Here is a 10,551-nt window from a genome sequence, read left to right on the forward strand (position 1 = left end):
AGCATTGAAACATTTTGTTTCGCTTTTCTATTGGTCTGTGGCGTGTCGTTGTGGCGTTGCCACGGCAACCACTGCCAATCACTGTCAGCCCTGCCAATCAATACCGAGAACGTAAGGACGGTTTTACCACTTAGCCAGAGGGCGGGGGGAGGGGGAGAGCAGGGGAAGGAGGGAGAAGTGGGGGGATAAAGAGAATTTTTTTTATCTTCGCAACTCTTAATCTCGCTACTTCCCCCTCCTCTCTTCTCTCTTCTCCCTCTCTCTCCTCTTTTCTCTACCGCTGTCTCTGGGCCTTCTTCTTCCCTTTTCCCCAAAGAAGTTGATCCAGAAATTCGAAAAGCCCTGGGCACAGAGTTATTGAATGGGATGTGCAATTAGAGCGGGGATTTTGTTGGGAGGCAAGAGGGTCCCCCAGGCTCCACATAGGCCAGGTCGGCGGGCAAGGAAAGACGGCTGACCAGCCCAGCGGGCGCGGTTTGCACATGGTTTGCACGTCGGGCCGCCTCTTTCTGCCTATGTGAGCACTAATAGTGGCAACGAAGAAAGGAGAGATGAGATCATGGGGCCCACCAAGCACCGACCTTGGCCCAGCGGGCCGTGGCGCCAGCCAGGGATCCCGGATTCCGAGGGTATCTGGCGCCAGGGAGCCTGAGCCCAGTTCCCAGGGTGCTGGAGGCCGCTCTTGCCTCCCGCATCGGTACCCATGGACCACATTCACCTCAACTCCCTCTTCATCAGTTAGGCTTCTCTTTACTCCCTCCCCGGCCCAAGGAGGCTCGATTTCCCCCACCACCCTGTATTTTAAAATAGCAGTCCAAACAGTACACTTCTTTCCATCTTAAGAAGCAACTCAACTCTTTGTTTCCTCCCAGAATTCAGCTGCCTCTCTGAGGAGTGGTGGAGGAGCTGCGGGAGCCGAGAAGCCCAAGAGCCCTCTGGACCCGGAAAAGTCCCACAGATGCCCACTCCTCACCACACAACAGAAGGAGCTCTGGTCCTGCCTGCCAGCCCCAGAGGGCACTCAAACTTTGGAGGCTAGCCACCCGGATGAAGTGAATAAGGCCTGAAAATTGCTTGTTTGCTCGTATTGTAAAATAATAATAATTACCATTATTATTTTAAAACTGTCTAATTTCTCTAGGGAAAGTAACATCGAAAGCCTAAAACAGACGCCAAAAGGCCCATAGAACACAGAGGGCCCTCTCTGCCTCTGGCCATCACAGCCCCTAGGCCAGGCATGGGTATTTATTCTTAGGTATGTTGCTTTTAAGAAGATGTAATCAGCATCTTGAGCCGGGCCTCTCTTTGTGAGGCTTCTGTAACTATGGAAGTGTGATTTACGCAGATTTGTCGGGGTCAGAGACGTCTTTCCCTGAGCACTGTGTATATTTAGACAGGACTCGGTTTGGTGTTAAAAAGTGTATATGTTGAATGGATTCACACACAGTAGCCAACAATGACCACATTGTCGGCCCGTGTACAACGCGTATTGAAACGCAGCGCCCAGACTTCAACTAATCTGCCCTCAATAAAGCTGAAATAATTATCCTAAGCTGCCTTTCCAGAAGAAAAATCATTGAGGAATTCAAAACTTTTTTTTTTTTTTTTAAAGATCTTTTCTGCATTCCGATGCAGATCTGGGGGCAAGGCGCCGGGTCCACACCACTTTGGTGATCTCAATGAGGGAAGAGAGAAAGAGAGGTTGAGAGAGAATTTAAATGGGAAACCTAACGTGACTGGGGCTGTGAGTGTCCCAGCCCCTAAACCCCGAGCTGGAGCCCTGCTTAGGCCTTGACTCCCGCAGTGCCGGGCCTCTGAGGGCCGGGGAGAAGAGCAAGCCGACAAGTGCAAGCCTCCTTGGAGGCTTCCGGGCGGCAGGGAGGCCCTGGGTCCCGCGAGGGGCCAATACTGGCTCACTTAGCCAGAGGAAGCCGTGGGGTAGCAGGTCTTAAACACGACGACTGGGGCAGAAAAATATTCCTCTAAAGGGAAGACCTGACAAGCCCCATTTCAGTGCTCTCTCCATTACATATATATTTCCTTCCCTCCCGGCCATGAGTGCTTCTCTACGCAGCTGAAAAGCTCTGGGCGGTCGTTCACTGAGGGCCCAGAAAGAACCCAAAGGTTGAGACACAAAAACGGACACTTCATGTTTTCTTCCCGATCCCTTTCTCTCGTAGGGGAAGGATTATAGGCTGAAGGGTGGGAGGGGGAAGGGGCAGGAGGAGGAAGCGGGGGAGGAAGGAATGAAAAAGGGGAGGGGAGTGGGTATTGTGCCGCGTGTGGGGGGAGAATTCCTACGGGTGGGTTTCCGAATATTGTGTTCAACTTTTTGAAAGCAGCTCGTGACCCCGAAACTGCATCCCCCGGAGCCGAGGACCCAGGCGCCGGGCGGGCGGGTGAACCCGGTCAGTCCCCTCCCCGTCCCCGAAACCCCCGCCTCCGGGTGGGGGCGACCTGGCCTCTCCCTGCCACTGCCGGGCCAGCCCCAGAGGGAGGCTGGGCAGGTGCTGCGGGCTCTGCCAAAAGCGCTGAAATCAAAAACCATCGCCACTCAGGGAGAACTGAGGCAAGTGGGGCTGAGACTCTGGCAACACCCCCGCCCCCCAGCCTCTGCCCCAGCGCCTGCAGCCCTGCCTCACCCCGCCTGCTTGGGTGGCGACCGCGGCTCCGGAGCGCGAAGCAGGGCAGAGGGCTGCAGCGAGGCGTGTAGCTTTGTGCGCCGGGACCCGGTGGGGCGGGTGGCAGCCCCGGGCTGTCCGCGCCTCCCAGCAGAGCCGAGCTCGGCACCGCCCACCGAGCCCACCTCGCGGTCCAGCCGCCGCCAGCGCCTCTCGGCTCTGGCCTGAAGCACTATACTCCCGCCGCCTGGAGCCGGTAAGTTGAGAGTCCGGAGAACAGGGCAGGGAGGCGGGGCGGCTGGTCCCAGAGCGGACTGGCTCCCCGCCGGGCTGGGGACGCAGGTTCCATAGGGTCTCAGTCGAGGGGTTCTGAGTGTGTGTTTGGGTGGGAAGCAGGGCTGTGGAGCGCCAGAGCTTCCCCTCCCAAATGCCCAGGCGCTGGGCACTGGGGAGTGGAGCAGAAGCAGAGGGACCTTGGGTTCCAGGGCCCAGCCGCCTTCCACGCTGGTCTGGGAACCAAGCAAGCCCTAGGGCAGTGCGAGGACTGGGAAGGGACCCTGGGGGACTGCTAGAGGAGGTGGCGCGCGGTGGGCGCCTGCACCCTGGGTCGCTCAGAGCGGAGAGTCTCGGGTGGATAGGTCAGCTTGCAGATCCTCTAGGTCTCTTCTCTGCTCTCTGGCCGCTCTGATTGCGGGATCTGGGACTTGGCGCCCGTACAGGCCGGGTCACCTGTGCAGAACAAATTTGCTGCCATCATCCCCGCTTCAATCCTGGCCCCGGGGATCGAAAAGATCGCCTTCAGGTGGGGCAGGGAGAAAAGATGTCTTTGGGGTTTAGAGAGTGTTCTCCTTGTACCTGGACCAACTGGCATTTATTTACTAATGTCACCCGCAACCCCAGCACTGGGAAAGTCTCAACCACATCTGGAGAACGCCCGAGAGACCTCCCACTCTCTCCTTGTTTTGGGTTACAGGGAAAGCCAACGGGTCTGCAGGCCTCCGGGAGACGAGGATCTGCAGGGTTGGGGCAGCTGCACCCACTTGGCCTTGCTCGGCACTAAACAGCCGACCAGGAGGCCGGGGGAAGGTTTGCCCTGTGGGGGCAACGCCCCTTCCGGCTCCCAGGATGTCGGGAGGCGGGGGCTGGCCGGGTGGCCCGTAGTCTGGGCCTCCCCGCAAGCTGCAAACTGAGGCGCTTGGCGCGGGCGGCCAGGGAGGGCGCAGGGGAGCGCAGCACGCAGGCGGGGAGGCCGCGAAGCCCTTCAAGGACCCCGATTACTTTCCTTTGAAAAACAACAACAACAACTGCTCCCTCCCCGCACCCCCGCCCCCCGCCTTAGCCTCCGGGGACTGGCGCTCCAAGCAATTGTCGCCCCGGACAGTAAACACAGCTCAGTTGCCTCAACTTTCTCCATGCATAAAAGTTCCTGGCGTGCGGGGAAATTTGAATATTTGATCAGCCCCTTTGAGTGACCCTCATTAGTCCGGCGCCCTGCTAAGGCCGGGTATTGCAAGAAAGCTGCTGGGCTCGGCATTTGTACGCCTTGTTAGCGCAGCTTAATGAAGCCGCCCCGACGGCTCAAAGGCGGCCTCAGGGGCCGGCGGCGCGCACCTCTCGGCACCCTGCTCTGCCTAATGAGCCCCGCCGCCCTCTAAAGGACCCTCCACCCCCCACATTCTGAATCAAGGGAAGTTTGGCTCTGTCTTGAACCACGGCACCTCCCACTGCCAGGCCCAGGAGGGTGGGCACAAACCCAGCCTAGCTGCCTGCAGTTACCCATTCCCAAGAGAGAGGGGCTGAAACTTGGGAGGTGTGAGCCGTATTGGTTGGGGGCAGTGCGGGGAGGGGGGCGAGTGGCAGGAGAGGCTTTTGCTGTCTCAGGATCCAGCCCGGGGAGTGCACTGCCAACCTCTCCCAAGAGATCAATTGCAAATCAGTTAGTCACTCCAGTTCCTTAAAGGTGCATCTGGACTAATGTTGGGGTGGCTGAGGGTCAGCCTTCCATCCTCCTATCACCTCAAGTTCCCTTGGCTGCCACTGCCCAGAGGCCACACACTTCTTCCCAAGGTTCCCCTTCTGAACAGCCAGACCTGGTGTGCCAGGACTTGGATTTGAGAAAGGGTGGGCAGCTCCCCTCCCTAACCCATCATTGCCCCCACCAGTCACAGAGCCCAGTCACATGTTATGACAAGTGGCAGTAGGGAAGGCAGGGGACCACAGCCTGTCCTGCACTCCCCCTCAACAGAGGTATGCTTTCTTTGGCTTCTAGTCCCAGGGAGGACTGGCAAAAAAAGTGCTATAGGCAAGACCACCCTGCAAGACTGGCCTGGCAGCCTGGCAGAGAGGCAGAGAGCCAGAGAGCCAGAGCTCTGGAAGGAAGGAAAACCAAAGCAGTCATCTACTTCACATTTTCTTAGTGGGGCAGCTGACATGGCTGGCCAGTAAATATAAGACACCCTCTTAGAAATTGTGCTTCAGTCCTCAGGAAGAGTAGCCTTCCTTCCCTTTCTGTCTCCCCTCTCCTCTGATGCCCTTTTCCCTGGACAGTTGGAGCTCAAGGTCCTTCACTCCCTCCTTGCATACACAGCTCTTGGGCCCTTAAGGGTTACTTTTGGGGGAATTAATGCTCTGGGCTTGGGAAGCAGGCTGCTCCAGATCCACACTCAGGACTTTCTGGACCCCACTCCCCAACACACAAACACAAACACAAACATGCCCAGGATCCCTCAGACACACAGTGGGCCTGGTCAGGTTGGTGACCTCAGGACCCCGTGCCAGCGTGAGCATCTCTGGGAGGTCGTGGGAAGGAACCAAAAGGCCAGGTAGGCCCTGGGATACAGAGAGCCCTCCAAGTCCATCTGGTTTGCTTCTCTTCCTTTCTCTCTCCCTAGCTCCACTAGCATGCCCTGCCCCATTTCCCATCACATAACCCCCTAACTTAACCCTAAACTGGCAATCTTTAGGCATCACCTCTGAGCTGGGCAAAGGCGATGCCCGGGCCTTGATCTACCCAGAGGGCTAAAGTAGGGGCGGGGAAGGGAGGGGTGGGCGCTGCTGGTGAGAAAGGGGACCTGAGGCGAGGGTAGAACTCAGCCCTGTGGCCTCGAGGCCAGGCCCACCGGCTGCTCAGGGGAGGAGGCGAGGGGAGGGGGCTGGGAGTCCGCAGGCATCGGTCGGGGCAGCAGGGACCTCAGGCGTCGGCGTGGGGGGCTAGATCCAGAGGAGAGGGGAGGGGAGGCGGGGGTCGGGGGATCGCGCAGGGCGGAGGAGGGGTGCAGCTCTTTAAGAGCCACACGGCTGGCAGGAGAGGCGCGCGGCCCGGTGCTGGTAGAGCACTGACCCCGAAGGGGATTTAGCGGGAAGAGAGTGGCCGGGCTCTGGGGGTTTTGTCCGAGGGGGCCGGGAGAGGCCGGGGCACAAGAATAAGGAGCGGCCGCGGCATGAAAGGCGGCGAGGAGCGGCAGCACTGCTGCTCTTGACTTCTGAGCAGGGCTTAGAGAGCCTGCCCCGGCTTAAGCCCAGCTGCTGGTGCTGGCCCTGAGCGCCGAGTCCGCGAGCTCTGAGTCTGGAGCCTCCCAGCTGTGGACCCGTGGGATGAGGGGGGCGTTGGGAGACAGAGCAAAGTCGATCTTGGTTGTACAGCCGCCCGATCCTAGCGCGGAGCTGCGAGCCTGACCGGCCGCGTCTGGCATGGTCAGAGAAAGAATTTTCTTTCTCCAACTCCGACTTTTGGTTTTGTGTGTCCACCTTGCGCAACTCCGGAGCCAGCCGACCCCACATGGATTCTCAACAGGTGGCCGGGTAAGTCCGTTTAAAGAATTCTGGTTATATGGTCAGCCCCTCCCCGACCTTCTTCCTTTTCCCCTCCCTCTTTCCCCTTTGGCTGGGCCAGGTTCCCCGTGCTCCTCCCGAGGCGACGGCTGGGGTGGTGGTGGGGGAAGAGGCGCCCTTCCCCTGGGGGTCTCTGGGCTCCGGGTTGCAGCCCAGGAAGCCTGGCGGGAGGCCCCCAAGGAGTTCCACCCGGTACCCCCAAGTCCCGATCACTCTTAGCTCCTTGGTCTGGGCCCTGGCGCCCTGAGAGGGGGAGGGAGAAAGAACGCGCCGCAGCACCTCAAAAGCCGAAGTCCCCAGGAAGGGGGACAGGGGACCCGGTGGCCGGGCAGCCTTTGTGTGGGGGTTTACGGCGGAAACAGAACTATTCTTCTTGTATGAGAGGCCCGGGATGTGGCCAAGGGGAGCCCGCGCCAGCCGTACAATAGCCGGCAGAAGAGCGCCTCAGCAGCCGGGGCAGGAGTGGGGTAGGGTGGGGTAGGCCGGGGTGGGGGAGGGGAGGGCGAGAGAAGAGGGAGGGGAAGCAGAGAAAGGCAAAGGCGAGAAATCCAGGGCGTCCGAGTGAAAAGTCGGAAAATGTTTCCAGAGCGCGCCACAAACAGGCGCGCGCGCTTGCGGGCGTATAGTCTCTCTGTCTCTCTCTCGCACACACACAAACACACTCTTACATGCTCACACTCATTCCACACAAGGAGCCCACGCACGCGGTTCCTAGTCGTGCAGGGTCGCATGCCCGGGCACCCAAAGTGAACGCAGAGTAGAGCCGCCCTCCCACCCCCACCAACGGAGAGCCCTCCCACCCAGCCACAGGCTCCCCGACTGGGGAGCTAGGAGGGCCCCCGGGGCTGGGGCACAGGGAGGATCTTACCTGCGGAAAGGTAAGGGAAGCCGGGAGCACGGAGCAGCGGCGGATAAATATTCATTAGTAAGTCTCTCCTTTTAAGCCGCGCGGTGCGCTCTCTGGCTCCTATCTCTCTTTCCCTCCCTCCCTCTGTCCTCTTGTGAGGCTCTCTCCCCCTCTCGCTCTGTCTTCCCCCCACCCCTTCCTGCGAAATGCCGGGTGGATCCCAGTATAGCTAACCTGTTGGGAAGCCTGAGCCGCGGGCAGCGCCTCCACAGCTGTTTGCTTTTGCTCTTGGGGCGCGCGTTTCCCCATCCTCTACCCTCTCCCTCCTTTTGCCCAGCCCCTCTCCCCCTCCTAAATTACTACATCATTAGCTTTATTTGGTGGGGGGACAGCTCAGCCAAACGCACTTCCCTATAGCAGGGTGAAAAGCCGCTGCTCTCCGAGGCAGCCCCAACTCCACCCCACCCCAGCCTCACCCATCTCCATGTCCCTACCCAGTTTTGTTTATTTTTCTTCTCTCTTTCCATCTTCACTTCCGTCCTGTACCGACCCAACTCCCTTACCATTCCTCCCTTCCTCGTCGCTGCCAATACGGATCCCAGATGGGGTCGGGGCAAGGAGATGCCAAGTGGGTAGGTCCAATATGCCAAGGTTGGGACTCCACCCTGCCATGGACGTGGGGGTAGTTCTCCGTGTCCCCCTTTCCCACGTAGGATTTACACCCTGACCCTAAGTGGGTACCGGGGCAGCTTGGGCCTTAGGATCAGAGCACCAGGGCGCACAGCAAGGGCCTCAGCCCTCCAGGCCTCAGCGATCTGGAGCCTGGGTCCTTTGACCCGGTCTGGGAGACTGCATGGGGGAGGGGAGGTGGCTTCACTTTGTACGAATGCTCAGGAGAGACACAACCACCGACCATCGGACTGACGTTCTCCCTTTTCAAACAAACTGACCTGAAGTCAGCAGTAAGTCCGCATCATTCTCACGAGAAAACACATCTACAAGATTCAGAAATGCACAAGGAACCGCTTCTAGTCGCGCGTGAACACGCGCACACACACCACACCCCTCACCCCCACACACCCAACGTTCCCGCTGGCCTCTGCAACCTGTAGGCGCGCAGGCCCGAAAGGCTAATTCTAGCGGAGGAATACATCGCAAAACCGCCCCAGGAGCGCCCCAGGAGAGCCCTGGCCACTCTTGTTGGCCCCCATTCTTCCAGATCCAGGTCCCTAGGATGCCCCAGGGACCCTGAAGGATGGTGAGGCCCCAGGGTGCTTGGGGGTGGTCCGGGAAGCGCACTCTGGCAGCCCGGCTGAGCGCTGCGTGTTGAGGTAGGAGCTGGAGGAGGGGCCAAGGGAGGCGGGCCCACGCCAATTCCAAGTTACAAATATAGCTGCTCCTGCGAGGCCTAGGAGAGTTTTACCCCAAAACGTGCATATCATTCTCCCCGAGACGCCATGACCTCCCCAGACAGAGCCCCAGGGCGCACTCGACCTCTAGGTGGCTTGGATGATGGGAGCAATCGAGAGCCAGGAGACGATCTCGAGACCTCCGCCCGCCCATTCAGCCCGGCCCAGCCACAGTCCACCGGGAAACGTCCTAGATGATGGTCCTATCCTTTCCAAAGGGTGGCAAGGCACAGGATCGCGGAGAGTCTCCCTCCTTGTCCTGAAAGGTTAAGAAATTGGGCAGATGAAGGTATTTAAGAGAGGCCTACAGCGCCCTGGGGCCGAAAGCCCTATCAACCTCACACTCCACCCAAAGTCTCGCGTTTGCACGTGCGCACCTCCTTCTCCCCATGCAGACCCAGGGGGTCGCGCACGTTTGAGCTCAGACTCAAGCTGAGTCACCTGACTATGCCTGGAACGTACAGGCAATCGTACCGAATACACACGGGAGAATTAAAGGAACACTAACAGGAATTTGAGGAATAAAGAAGTGCCCACAGGCATAATTATTTGAATGAACGGGTGCACACCCAGTTGTCCAGATGCAGACAAAAGCCACAGTGCCTGCGAAGAGTGACCCCAACCACAAGGGCAGATGTACAGGAAGCCGTGAACGGGGAGAGTTCGCCGAATGAGGACGCAGGCCACAAGGCCAAGGGGGCTTCCTGCTAGAGGGACGTTGGCTCCGAGGGAGAAACTTTGTTGAGCCGACTGGGTGAAAGGTTTCAGGTCAAGTCCTGGCCACTAGAACCAAGACCTCATCCACCCAGAGCCAACCTTTTAGCCTTCCTCTCAGCTCTGTTGGAGATACCCAGAAAAGGACAATCCAGGAAAGATTCATTTTGATCGAGATTGTTTTTATTGTTTATTTCTTATTATTTTTGACCTAGGGGTTTGTATTCTGAAAAAGGATTTGGGTGGAGCCCATGCAACTTCTCACTCACTGCTGGGAGATTCATAATTCTTAATAGGAACATTTAGCTCTAACCATGGCCTGAGAAGCTGGAGGGCCCTTATTTTGCCCCTTTCACCCTTCTTATCCTAAACTTGATCATTCAAAAGGATCCACACTCTCCTGCCCCCATCTCCACCCCAGTACCCTGTATGTCAAATACGTTTGCAGAAGAACACACTTCAAAGTAAACCAAATTACATAGTTTATTTTTTTAAAATGTTGTGATATATGGGGAAGTCCTCACCCCCGCTCCCCTGTCTCTGGCTGAGCACCGTGTCCGGACGGAGTTGGGGGGTTGCAGAGAGGAGTTTCCAGAGTGGCTCTTGGGCAAGGCCTGAGAAACTCCTCTACATAGGCTTGTTTTTAGTGTGAGCTCCCTTTGCCTAACCAGTTCTAGTGGCTACCACTGGGTTTCCTGCAGAAGAGGCAGGCTCCCTGGGAGCAGGGGTGCCCTCGCTTCCACTTCACCTCCCTTCCCAACTTTCTCTCTTTTGAGCACATCTTCTGAGCCTCCCTCTCTCATCTGACAGTGGAGGGTAAGTCCGAGAAGATTCATTTAGACAAAGTGGAAAAAAAGGACTTTCTGGGCCAGCAAGTCGGATGACCACCCTCCAAGGGGCAGAGGAGGGCCCATTTTGTGAAGAAGAAATGAACTACCCGGAAAACGCCACAGGAGGACATGTTTCTGCAGACGTAGTTGCCCTAGAAGCAGAAGAGCATGGGGGTGTGAATGTCTTCTCTTTTGGGGGCAAACACTATGTCCTTTTCTTTTTCTAGATACAGTTAATTCGTGGAAATTTTAGCAAGTTTGTTCTTGTGGATGTTTTGAACAATAAAGAGTGAAAATCA

The 10,551-nt window shown here is 57.7% G+C and overlaps 1 protein-coding gene across 1 annotated transcript; it reads left to right on the forward strand.

Moving 5' to 3' along the window:
- The first annotated feature begins 1,629 nt into the window (after positions 1–1,629).
- LOC115831488 lies at positions 1,630–10,551 on the forward strand. Its single transcript, XM_030799780.1, has 4 exons — positions 1,630–1,670; positions 2,749–2,877; positions 6,264–6,422; positions 10,199–10,551. Exons 1-4 carry the CDS (start codon positions 1,630–1,632, stop codon positions 10,227–10,229), a joined length of 360 nt encoding a protein of 119 aa, XP_030655640.1. The 3' UTR covers positions 10,230–10,551.

This window comes from Nomascus leucogenys, chromosome 19 (genome assembly GCF_006542625.1).
Source record: "Nomascus leucogenys isolate Asia chromosome 19, Asia_NLE_v1, whole genome shotgun sequence".
Taxonomy (NCBI): Eukaryota; Metazoa; Chordata; class Mammalia; order Primates; family Hylobatidae; genus Nomascus; species Nomascus leucogenys.

Coding starts and splice junctions, on each gene's coding strand:
- LOC115831488 (XM_030799780.1), top strand. CDS start 1,630: ATGCAGATCTGGGGGCAAGGCGCCGGGTCCACACCACTTTG. Junction 1,671..2,748: donor GCCGGGTCCACACCACTTTG/GTGATCTCAATG, acceptor GGCGGGTGGCAG/CCCCGGGCTGTCCGCGCCTC. Junction 2,878..6,263: donor ACTCCCGCCGCCTGGAGCCG/GTAAGTTGAGAG, acceptor TTGGTTGTACAG/CCGCCCGATCCTAGCGCGGA.